Raw genomic sequence first — 12,964 nt, forward strand, 5'->3', positions numbered from 1 at the left:
AACAGCTGTTTTTGTAAAAAGAGAGTTCATTCAATGTAAACATTTTCAGAATGTACTTGTACTTTTTTTGTGCAAAAACAAAGGGAAAAATTTGGAGTTGTTGTTATTTATAGGTTATTATGTTGTGATTTTACTGGTCCGGCCACTTGAGATCAACTCAGGCTGTATGTGGCCCCTGAACTGAAATGAGTTTGACACCCCTGCTCAAAATGAATGATAAAATATAGGGGGTTGGATTACTGAGGGATTACAAGAAACAAACGATGCACATTCAGAGTTGACAGTAGGATAAAGTCAGAGAAGATGCAGCAGTGTCTTCAGTCAGATCACAGTACCTGTAAAGTGTCTGCCAGAGTGCTGATCTTGTCTCCGATGTCTGCAGCTCGTCCATCACCTACGCTCCCGCTGGCTCTGCCCCTGTCCCGGCCAGGTCTGCGGAGAGCATCACGCCCCCGAGGTCTGTGCCCCCGTGTCCGGTCGTACGAGTCTGACCCGCTTGATGTGTCCATAGTTTGGGATCCGGCAGGTTTACGGACGATAAAGGTCTGACCGAGCACGCTAACTGTTTACTGACACGTTAATCAGATTAACGACCACACACGGCTGCTCTTCTACTTCTCTAACATTACATATGTGTTTCATAGTTAACAAAGATGGGAGACTTTTCAACACATAGAGAAGGAAAGCTATCTGACCAGCAGAACACAACATTTCACACTGCCATCTTCACCCTCAATCACAGAGCAGCATTGTTGTGGAGGATGAAGATGATGATGATGCTCCGGCTAGCAACAAGTGTTAGCCAACTGTTAAAGCCTTATGACAATACCGTAAAAACGGGGGAAAAGTACAAAAGTCCAGCAGGAACAGAAGAAATAAAAAACTCCTCTGAGTATATTTTGAACACCAGTTGATGGATATCTCTCTTAAAGACTTGTAGCTAAAGGAAGCAGCCTTCCTCAGCTCTGCCGTGCTATGGCAACTTAAACTAGCCGCGTCCGAGCAGGAAAACAACGGATCACAGCGACCGCAAAGGGTTCTGGGAAATGTAGTATTCTGACGACCCAGCAGTGTTGGAATGTGTGGTTTGTGAACTACATTGTCCAAAGTTGTGTTTTTGCGCCAGAGCTGCCGCTCTTCAGTTAGAAATATGAGGAAAGAAAGAATATTCAGGAGATAAAGGACTAGTGTTGCCAACTTTCTCACTACTAAATAAGGGACAGGTGCACGGTGCCATGGTGGTGTGAGCATAATGTGTGAATTCAGCGTTCATATTCTGATTTAACTGGAAATGCAGAAAGTGTGTATATTCCATTTAATCCTTACTGTATCATTTATTAACCTCATATGAATAAACCTAAAAGAAACCACAATTTGGCTCTTTGCATTAAAAAAAGGCAAATTAAAAATTAAATGCAAAAGAGGAGTATGACTCCCCAAATGTACTTTTTCCATGGATACTTTTTGCTGCTCTTGACTGACTCAAGCAGTCTTTTGTCCTTTTGCACAGCCAGAGAGAAGTCTTTACATGACAAGTCATAGTTTACAGATATTTGAATTTTTGATCAGCTCTGTGCTGCATCTGTTTCTTGAGTCTGACCATGTAATGGCCATGAGAGAGAAAATCCGCTCCACACTTTTTTGAGAACATGTAAAAGCAAGGAATAGAACGTTTGGTTAGACTGGACGAATACATGATGTTGTTTACCGACGCTATTTATCATTATCATTATTATTATTAAGAGGAATATCTGGATGTTGGCCCTATTTATTTATCTGGTGTTAGTGTCCATTTACTGTACACTTATTTCTAGTGTTTGATTAACCTGCTGCTCTCACATCACAGTCTGGTGTAGGGTCATTAAAGTAGCCAATATCCTATCATTCATGCATATCTATCGATCTATCTATATATCTAAAAATTCAAGCATATTACGGGCCTCAAATATAGGCTACTCAAACAACACCAACTTTAAAGTGTAAAATAGCATTATGAACAGTAAAATGCACAGCTTAAGAAGGCAAGGAAAAACTGTTCTCGAGTCTAACACAAGAGTGCCTCAGAAGTCCACCCTCCCCTTGAGTTGTAGACCACCTCCAAAACCCACCACAGAGCTGCAGCTGTACGTCCTTCAGCATCCACACCTTCACAACCTCACAGAAACTCCTGAGGCCCTGCAAAGAGAGCAGCAGTCCTGCACAGCTCCACTGCATCTACCAGAGGATTACACACCACAAAAATGAGCACCAGACTCCCAAACTTTAAGTGATTACAAAATCTGCTGCTTTGGACCATAACAGAACTCCAGAAGGGATATCTTTTGTATCGACCCTGACAGCGTGCAGCTCACCAGCATGCAGGTGACAACATGTGCGTTGTTTACGCTCCTCAGCCTCTCTATCAGCGCCGTGTCGGAGTCTGACTTCTGCCCTACAGTCTGTGAGTGCTCTGAGTGGAAGAGTCTCACCATCTCCTGCATTGACATTGATATTCTCCCCAGGTTTCCATCAAGCACGGAGACACTGTAAGTAGGCGTACAAAACGCGTCTGTAAAAGCGATTCTGCTGGGTGTTTTTCATGCATTTTGAATGTAAAATGGCTCTTAACCCCGAGGAAAAATCATTATAATATCATGAATATTCCTTCAAAGTGCTCCCTGGGGGACAGAGGCTGTCTGTGATGTTAAGTACTTATTCCATTTCAAGGTATTCTTTTTCGTCTATTATAGTATTACTAACAAGCCGTGTCCCAGTTGTCTGTGTGACTTGTATTCCAGATTAAGTGTGAGGGTGTTGTCTGAAAATATAGTAAAGGAAATCCAGTCTCTTACAATCATGAATAGGATCATAGTATAACAGCTTTAAATGACTTATTTTGCACTATGTTAAATAATCATTTGAAAAACATCATACAAACCATACATATTTTTTTAAGCATGCATTTCCATAATTGTTTTTTGTTCCCTTTACCTGTCATTCATTATTACAAGTTTAAACAAGTTCCTAACAATGAGTTGTTAACTGACCCTAAATCATGTAATTGTATATTTATTGATAGGGAGATGATGGTGGAGAGAGTTGCATGCATATGTGGAAAGAAAGAGGGAACTCACAGCATAGATGTCCAGGTCAGATGATTTGGACAGAAAGCAGTAGGGCACTCAATCATGCAAGTGTTCATACTAAAGATATGCATTGTGTAGACTGAAGACATTTTGGTAAAACTAAAGGTAAAAGGCTTCCGAGTGCTCCTCAGTGCTCACTTTATGTCACTATGCCTTAAGTTTAGGAAGAACAAACCTGCTAATGTTTAATCACAAATACTTAACACACTACTCAAATAATGGGCTCATCCCATTGGTCAGCTGTACATACAGTGTATGCACAATACGCCTACTCCCCATTGTCTCTTCAGTTACAATAATAGATCAATTTAATATCAATACTGCCAGCAAGGGCTGGAACTAATGATTATAATGTTTTCATGATTAATTTGATGCTGATTAGTTTTCCAATAATTGCTCCGCTTATAATGTGTTCATGTCACAAAACTGTGAAAAATTCTCATCATGTTTTTCAAGAACACAAGAAAAAATCTGCAGGTTATTTTTCTCTGACAAAACCTCCAAATACAAAGCATTTAATCAGCAGTCATAGGCAGTGTCAATTGCAAAAACAAAAGTTCCAAGTTTTATCAAAATCTGCATTTATTTTACACATGAACTACATGAATGATAGATCAAATATTAATAAATAGACTGCAGTAGACGCTTCTTTATTTTGATTCTGTTAGCTCTGTGAACTTAAACAGATATTAAATAACCAGCCAAGTGCATAATCTGTGTGCAGTCTGCTTTCTAGTTATCTGAGGCCCCAAAGAATCTGTTAAGAGTCCTGGGAGCCGACATGATGTAATATGTCAGGGTCACGTCTGAAAAATGTTGCAGCGCTTTTACACATCCTAAATTGCTAAAGTACAGTGCGAAAATTACGCAACACAAAGTGACCAGTTTGCTATGGCCTTGAGTGATGGAAACACATGCCCTTCAGAGGGACTCTGTCATGTGTGGAAACACAGTGGAGGAGTTAGAATGGGTTTTTCCATTCTAATCTGAATTCTTGGATGGTAAATTAGAGGTTATTGTTTGATCCTGTAAACTGAACTTTCAGTGATATTTTATTAATCATTATTTTAAGCATTTAAAGTGAAAAATATTTTTGCAGTTTTCATCAGGTGGTAGAGACTTGTGGGACAAGTGTGCACTTGCTCTACTGAGAACAGACGTGACAGTTCAAACAGTTCTGCACACATCTGGAACAAATTGATTCATCATATTATTATACTGAAGACATAGGTCTGCTCATCTATCAATCCAACAAACACCTTCTTCAGGCAAGAGTGGGATCTAATAAAGAGTGTATGTATTACCATAGAAAATGTAGAAATTCAGGACATCAAGCATTAAAGATCACTTATTATGTTGTTCCATTGATTAGCCCCCTTTCTCCATCATAGTGTTGATACTTTATGTGAAATGTTTCATTTCAGTTTGCCCAACACTTAGGTTTCAACAGTGACATTGCCATTAGATTTAGCGTGATGATGTGTTAGCTGCTTGTTCAATCACTTAGTTAGTAAACTCTTATCTTTATAGGTTGGTAACAAATCTTTTTGTTTTCACAGCACTTAGCCTATAGCCTAATGCAGTTTAAGACCATACTCTACGGTGAACAATTGACAGTTTACATGTGTTACGTTTGTTCACATTGTAAATGGGACAGTTTTGGCATTCATTCATCTTAGCATTTTATGCCGTAATTCAGCAATTTAGCTTGTAGCAGCTAGCATAATTAGCTTAATAAGGACCTAACCCTAGCGGGAAACTAAACAAAAGTGATATTCCTCAATTATCATGTGGATATGGATTTTGACCGTTGTTTATCATGCGTAAAGTTCCTTGAAAATGCTGATTAAGTGCACACAAATGATGTTGTAGGCCTTGTAGTATCAGGGACATGTCAGACTGTTTTAACTGTGGGGGCCCAGCTCAGGCACTGATGTTTATAATTTCAGACTTTATATAGTAACACAGCAGAGTGGTGACATTCTCCACTGATTCTTTAAGAACTAAACAAACTGTTTATTCAAAGTCAAAATTGGAAACACTTTTAAAAATGGCAAACTACAACCCGCTGTCTGCCCAAAACACATTTATTGGATGCATGTTTCAGAACAAAAGTGTTGCCAATAAATGTACATTTGACTAACTGTGTGCAGGAGTTCACTTTGTTATATGCACCTGTCTTATAAAATTGATCTATAAAATATTTTCTTCTATTTAACATACAAACAAAGAAAATGTGCTACCTTAAGATGCAAAAAGAAAGAAAAAAACTCACACCCTGCCTGTGGCACCATTGCCAAATTAGTTAATTTTAACATCCATCTTGATTCTGACAAGGCAAACAGTTCAGCATTGTTTAGGATTGGGTGGCACCAGAGGTGATCAATCCCATTCCAAGGGGGCACATACCACCCTTGGCCACCCTTTTGGATACAGCTCTGTGTAGTAATATCTGTGCTGGGTTTTGATAACTTTCCATTCTGAAACATAACTGGAACATTCCCCCAACACCTCTTTGCATTGCCTTGATAAGCACCCTTCACATATGATTATCTCCCAGTCACTGCCCCAATTCACGTGTCCTCTTGCCCCTCTGTTCCCTACAGTTTCCTAACATTCCTGCCCAAAGTTTACCCAGAGCCCTGCAGGAGGATAGAGACATGAAAGCATGCCACCAAGCACAGTAATGTAATTCCTCCCATAAATACCTGCCAAATAAGTCTGAAATATACTTTGTATTGACTGGGGTGTTAGGGCAGATGAGGCATGAGGATGTTGGATTTTGTTGAGCTCACACTGAGGGATATATGACCCCGATGCCCCATTCAGGCTGCTGAGGTCTAGTCAGATTCTAGATTCAAGACTGATTCTCTGTGGGCTTGTTTTTTTTACTCTTTCTGTAAGCAGGATTCACCGCAGAATTCCACGTATTGGACTGATGAAACATATTTTAAGTTCTAGAGGGAAAAAATTGATTATTAACTATACAAAGAGAAACAGATACTTGCTCTGTTTGGAAAAGGTCAAATTGAACTCAAAATCCACCTGATTGGAACTTAGTGTTTCGGTCAAGTAGCATGAGAAAAGTTCTACAGTTTGGAAAATGTAATCTATCTGAGTTCTACTAAAAGATCAATACCACTCTCAGATATAAGTGGTTTCAATCTTGCCATCGAACTCTCTGCCAGAAAGTAAATAAAAGTATTTTTTCCAAAGTGTTCCTTGTACAGCTTTTGTACAGCTTTTTGTAACGTCAGAGGAGGTTTGCTCTTTTGATTTTTCAGTAATTTTGAAAAGTTCCTATTATAGGCAAAAACTTATTCACTTTGTTATTGAAATAAAAGTATTGTGCAAAATTTCCTTTATGGAGTAATTTGTAAAAAAACTTGTCATAAAACAAAAGTGAACGCAAAGCAGACATCTGTGCACGTCTGTGTTCTTGTACATATGTGGACACTTAGCATTTGGAGTCCTTTCTGTATGTCTGTGGGTGAGTGAGTGTGTGTACTTGTGGAGGTTACTCCATGTGTCACTGAGAGTCAGAGAGGTGGAAAGGAAAGCACAGACACGCTTAAAAGCCTGCGTAGCGTGACTCGTGACTGCGTCTGGACGATGCATTCAAATACAATATTTACCTTTTGCAGCACATTTCTCAAACACCCGGAGAGTTCCATTTGAGAATAATTAAGAGGGAAAAAAGACTTCAAGGGAAAGGAGGGGAAAAAACAGTGGTTCCAGTCTTTCAAAAACCTCAGAGGTTTTGGATCAAGGTTTAACATGTGATAACTCGTGATACTTGTTGACCCCTGACCTCTGGTCCAATAATACTGACTGCTGGATGAAATCTTAAAGCTGTTTTGTTAATGGTAACAGATGAGTGCTGGGATTGATTGTATAAAAAGAAAAGGGACGTTGGAAATCATGAGCTGAGATTACTGGAAATACTGACAGTTTTCCAGCTATTAATTTGAAGGAATGGATCCTGTAATGGAAATCATTACTGTTATTTGACACTCTGCAATAAGTACCTCTCAAATTTATGGGGAAATAATTATGAGTGTTACCTTTAATCAAACTGGGAGGAAAAATTATGTATGGACAAGGCATTGTGCACCGACACCTGTTCTACCCACTTTTTTTCTTCTTAATTTTCTCACACAATATGAGCTTAGACCCGGGAAATTAATTTTTAAAAAGCAAGTGGCTAGCAACTATTCAGGCGTTTTGCAGACTGTGATTTTTAAAGACATCATTTCTAAATGCTATGCTGAATCACACAGATGAAAGTTGAGACGTGCTGCAGAACATGCAACCAACTCTCTGTACTAGTCACCACAGACCATTACCAATCAAAATGTGACCGAGCTCGCAGTAAACACAGTTACGTTGTGCTGACAATGAATATTATGAATTATGTGGTTTCTCCCCACTTCAAACTCAATTCCCCACCTGTTTGTTTTCACAGGTTTCTGTTCAAAATGACAAATTGGAGGAGTACTTTTGGTCTCAAACCTCTGAGATGGGCTCATTGGTCTTCTCCACACGCTCCTGAGGGAGAATTTATACTGGATATTTGTGTTTGAGCGTGGCAGTTCTTACAGAGGGTGTTTGGTGTCAGGGTCTGCTCTGTCTCCCCATGTTTGTTTGAGTGTGTCAAAGCATGTGCAGGGTGCCTTGCTCCCGTGTCTACTGACAGACTGACTGATCCCCCACTCCCCCCCATGTACTGTATGCATGATTGAGACCCACAGGCCAGATCTCAGTCTGTGAATTAGTCTATTGTTTCCCTGAGGAGCCAAAGGTATTGCTGGTTGATACGAGACGCAGTGAAACAAATGATTACTGTGCCTCTTGCAGGGTGGCCCTGTGACTTACATCACAGCAACACGTGGCTACCATCTTAATGTCTTTACTCTGTTATCATGTTCTGATGTAACTCCACCACAACAAAATATGCAGCAAGATTACAGAAATAATAACACATTTTGACTAGTAAAGTAATGATGCAAAAACTTTACTTAAAAAAGGTTGAAAGTTTTGGTGATAGGCCTACACTAATTTGTTTTTGATACTAGGCGTTAGATGAGAGGGTTAATATCTCTCTTAACATCACTGACTAGATGTGAAAATGCAGCCATTAGCCTTTTAGCTTGATTTTACACATCAAAACATACCACTAAACATGTTTTACTTGTTCAGTCAACCCTATGTGTAAAAGGAGTTGCTGGGAAGAAAGAATTTAGCCAAGAAATTTACTGTTAAGACAAATCATTTGTGTTGTTTGGTAAGGGGTGACCATATTTTCAAACCTCCAAATAGAGACACTTAAATGTACTGCGAAGCCACGTAAAGGATGGAACTGTCATCGGTCAAAAAAGCAGGAACATACCTACATTTCTATATTTTACAATGACATTTAGCTTAGAAATTAAGGTAATATTAGTTATATGGTTCATCAGATGACTTTAATTGTGCATATGGATCCAGTTTGCATCATTTTATTTGATATAAAAGTCTGTTCAGCACTATTTCAACACTGCATGATTTATAAAGCCTCAGGTTGCATACAATTATCTACGTATAGTAACATGACTTAAATTATTTTGTGCACTTGATTAAAAACTAGAGAATTGTCAAATGTTGTAAAACTTCAACATAATTTAGACTGTGTTTCATTTCTGTTACACATACGGCCAAGCAGCACTCTCAGTCCAATGAAGAGTGGATCTCTGTTGTTTTAAATAAATCTTGATTTTGATCAACTGGGCGTCGAGAGAGACACAGTGAGAAAGTAGCCTTTAACTGAGCACTCTGAGAAGCATCCACAAGAAAAAGTGACTGTGTTCTCATTTCAGAGTAAATTAGCCCCAACTTTCCAAATACAGATCTATCCACCAACTACTGAATTTCAATGCCATCTAAACTGATCACAGCTTTCTCTATGTTATATTTAGTTAAGAATCACATCCCTGCCTCATGTACAATGTGGTCCAATTGGATTATTCATCACTGCAGCTTTCAACACCATTGAAAGTGCTTCAGAGGTCAGTGTTTTCCAAGGAACTCATTAGAAAATGCATGTCTTCCTTTTCAGCATGACATCTAGAAAAAAGCATTTCTATTGGTTAAAACAGCTGTAGCCTTGGCAACAACATAGATTGACATATTGTTTATACAGACAGATCAGTGTTGCAAGCATGGTGCATTGTTGTGGTAATTCAAATGGTTAAAATCAGGACAGGGGGATTGTCCAAGACTGGGACATATTAGGGTTTTGCTGATATTTTTCAGGACACAGGACACAGAGCTTGAAAACAGGATGGTCATGAACATATTTGGACGTCTGGTCACCCTGATGTTAGCCCTCATAAAACTCTGACATGTTGTATTTGGTACATAATCAACAAATGAGATATGTGTGAAAGAGTGGGTGTGAGACGTGTTGGCAGGTGTAATGGTTGTACATCTTGTACGGAGCAAGACTAGTTATGTCAGGGTTTTTATTTTTTAGCATTTATGTTAAGCCAAGCTATGCTAACCACCTTCTGGTTCTCTTCATAGTATTGAAGGTATTAATAGTGGGGTTCGTTTTTTCACACAGGTTTTCAGTTTTAAACAAATTATTGTATATTAATTTGTGAGCTTTTGAGTTGCTGGTTGATATAATTTGGTGTATTTGACTGATGAGCTGTTTCCCCCAGTCTGTATGCTTGGATAGGCTAACAGTCAGTCATTTTTCTTGTATTTAGTGTTCAGAAATAAGCACTACTGATTTTCTTTTTTATGTAACCCTAAGCAAGAAAGTTAAAAGTGTATTTCACTCAAATTATATGTACTATTTTAACTATCTTCATTTCCAATCACAACCAACTTCTCCTGTTTTAACTCAAACAAATTCAACAAGCTACACATTTTGACTGGTGGTCCCTTTACAGATTGTACAGTTTTAAAAAGATAGATTGGAAATTAAAATTAGTCAGCTGTATGGTTACAGGTAGGTGAGGCTTTTGTTCCTTTGGACAAAGCCAGACCATTTGTTTCCCCTTGTTTTAAGCCTTTATGCTAAGCTTAGCTAACTAGCTTTTCATTTACAGACAAGAGTAGTTTTGATATAACCATCAAACTTCATGCTACTTGAAATCGCAAATTACTTAAGGTATTTATTTTCAAATTATAAAATGACTCTTCTGTTTTACTTGGGTAAAATGTTGGAATAAATGTCTCTGTGTTAATGTTATCTTTCTCATAACTCAGTCCTTGGTTTTTCACAGTGTATAACGCTGGGCTCTATGGAAGAACATTTAAGTCTGTGTATATACGTATCTCAAGCTCAGGTCCTAACCTTTCTTTCCTAAACAGACGCAGACATTGTTGTTCTTGGCTGCCTGCTCAGGTCTAGTCTGATCCAGGTCTTTGTTTTTCGTTTGTTTCAAGAACAGGGGGTCTGTTTCAATAAAAGCATTAGAGGAACCTTTCATCTCATGCTGAGGTTTAACAGTGTTGGGCTTTTATCTGCCCCCTCTTTTTTAACGTGCATAACATCTCCTTCATTTTAATTGTTATATACTCGTCTGAACTACTGGAAAATTTCAAAGACAACATGCTGTTTGTTACATTTTACTTTTGACAGCAGAATCACTTCATATACTGTATAAGGACATTCTTGAGCTTTTTACACTGCTTCAGATTCCTCTGGGCCGTTATACTCAGAACATTCCCAGGTGCAGTTTTTTTATGTTTATTTTTGGGGTCATAGTTTTTTTATATTGTTGCTGAGGGCTAGAAGAGAAGACACTGATCTCTGATTAATCTTTACCTTGAATATGAATTTATAGTTATAATAGAAATTTCACAGTTTCTCAGAAATTAGTCACTTACATAAGTGCTTTTAAGGCTTACTCTTTGCCACAGCAAATATCAGGTGACCAGCAGCAACTCCAAATATTCCCCACACCAGGAAGTAGCTTGGAACATTACTCTTACTGATAGATTATCACACAAACAATGCTTTATGCAGATTATTAAGGTGCTTAGTACGGATGTTCAAAGTGACTAATTTTCTTTCCTTTTGAACAGAAATTTACATTACAACTAACTGACTAGTATAAAGGTGCAAAACACAGAAAACAGACGAGATTCATCTCAATTTAGTTAACACAGCTAAAAACAGGGTCATAGACTCAACAGGTGTATCATGTCAAAATATTTTGCAGATTGTGGCTAACATTAGCAGAGCTAGCACCACCATTAGGTGCTCCATTGCAGGTTAAGATCTGCATGCTCGTTATCCATTCCTCTAGTGGACTGATTATCTGACAATTTAACCAGACAGACTAAACACAACTTAGGTTATGAGGCTGCCATCTGCCATCTGTGCTTGTTTACATCCAGGTAGAGCATTATGACTGTAGCCATTACCTGGGGCTACAGCCTGGGATAGACACAATATAGCTTAAATACAACATTTTACTTTTTATTTGAAAAAAAAAGTTGTATTTTATTTTATAAAATAAAACACGTGAATGATTTGTTTTACAGACTTGTAGTTGTGATTCTGACTTTTAGGGTTGATGATGTTTAATCATTTAACTGACTAAACATACATATCTGTAGTGCTAAGAAATTTAGTTATCTTTGTACAGACTAGCAGTTTTCCGTGTTTGCACCAAGCTGAGCTAACAGGCTGCTAGCTCCAGTTACAGGCAGATGTAAGAGTGGTATCAGTCTTCATACCTAACTCCTGACAACGAAATGAATAAGTACTGTTGCCAAAATATCCAACCATATCTGTGAAGATGTCAGCACACACCTCCTTAATGAAAAAGTCATGCAACATGTTTGCTGTAAAATGTGTTTGTGAAAGCTAAAAGATCTGTCTTTGTCCTTTAACCAGGTGGCTTTTTGAGACCCGTCTCTCATCAATAACAGCAGATGCCTTCGCAAACATGGTCAACATATCAAGAATGTGAGTAGCAAAGTATTCAGTGCTATTATTCCTAGAACAGCCTAGAACATATCCTGTTTTTAGACACAAATCCACACACTTGCTTGAATCCACCTGTTTTCTTTCAGCTGCTTTTCTCGAAAATAGTGGGAAGCTATCAAAGTTCCAAACTGCCCACCCTTTCCTTTCTGTCTCCCACCCAAGCGGATGATTTACTCTCTGCTTAGTATCACCCCGGCTCCTAATCACAGCTGGAAGCACTAAATGCGTTCCTTCAATAGGAATGTTGGTCCTTTAACCACAGCGAGGTTTGGACATCAGCTCTGTATCCCAGCAGAGGTTTTTGGGTGTGTGGTGATTTTAGACTCCCAGTAGAGGTGAAGTCTCCATGCAGAGGTAAAATATACACTCGATCCCAGGCCGCTGAGTCTGACGTCTGCGTCCAAGTCATGCATGAAGGGAGACAGAGGTGGATTAGAAGTTTTCTGTGCGCCTCAGACAGCCAAAGTGCACACGGACAGTGTTTCCACTGACTCCTTGTTTAGCATTTAAAATAATAGATTGCATTATTGAAAACTAACAACATAGCCAGATTCTCCTACCTAATATTTTATTTTGTGAAAATTGAGTTTTGCTTTATTAAGTATCAACAGCTGTAAAGAAACAGAGCACGTTTCTCTTTTGGAAGTCGTCTTTAAGGTTGCTCGGCTGCAAAGTTTATGGTTTATTTGAAGAGCATATTTTTTACCAAGTAAAAATAAATGGGAGAAGAGTGACTGATGACTGTGTAATGTATACGTGGGGTGCATACCTGTAAAATAACCCGTGTCTTTAGAGGCTTAAGACAAGGTAGGATGATAAATTCAGGAAAGAGCTGCAGCTCTAGGATAATTTC

At 38.6% G+C, this 12,964-nt stretch overlaps 2 protein-coding genes across 3 annotated transcripts in view; one reads left to right on the forward strand and one right to left on the reverse strand.

The window, feature by feature from the left end:
* Nucleotides 1-1,031, reverse strand: part of LOC117824264 (centrosomal protein of 128 kDa) — a 42,852-nt gene extending 41,821 nt beyond the window's left edge. Inside the window, exon 1 of one of the 2 annotated variants that reach the window (XM_034699716.1) lies at nt 336-1,031. In XM_034699716.1, the coding sequence (XP_034555607.1) occupies nt 336-509 (174 nt within the window). In that variant the 5' untranslated portion in view covers nt 510-1,031. The remainder of the gene's footprint in view (nt 1-335) is intronic. The other variant, XM_034699715.1, reaches the window with a different exon arrangement.
* A 971-nt stretch (nt 1,032-2,002) lies between these two features.
* Nucleotides 2,003-12,964, forward strand: part of tshr (thyroid stimulating hormone receptor) — a 29,816-nt gene continuing 18,854 nt past the window's right edge. Inside the window, exons 1-2 of the mRNA XM_034698885.1 lie at nt 2,003-2,525; nt 12,019-12,090. Coding sequence (XP_034554776.1) covers nt 2,356-2,525; nt 12,019-12,090 — 242 coding nt within the window. The 5' untranslated portion in view covers nt 2,003-2,355. The remainder of the gene's footprint in view (nt 2,526-12,018; nt 12,091-12,964) is intronic.

This window comes from Notolabrus celidotus, chromosome 13, assembly GCF_009762535.1.
Source record: "Notolabrus celidotus isolate fNotCel1 chromosome 13, fNotCel1.pri, whole genome shotgun sequence".
In the NCBI taxonomy this organism is placed as follows: Eukaryota; Metazoa; Chordata; class Actinopteri; order Labriformes; family Labridae; genus Notolabrus; species Notolabrus celidotus.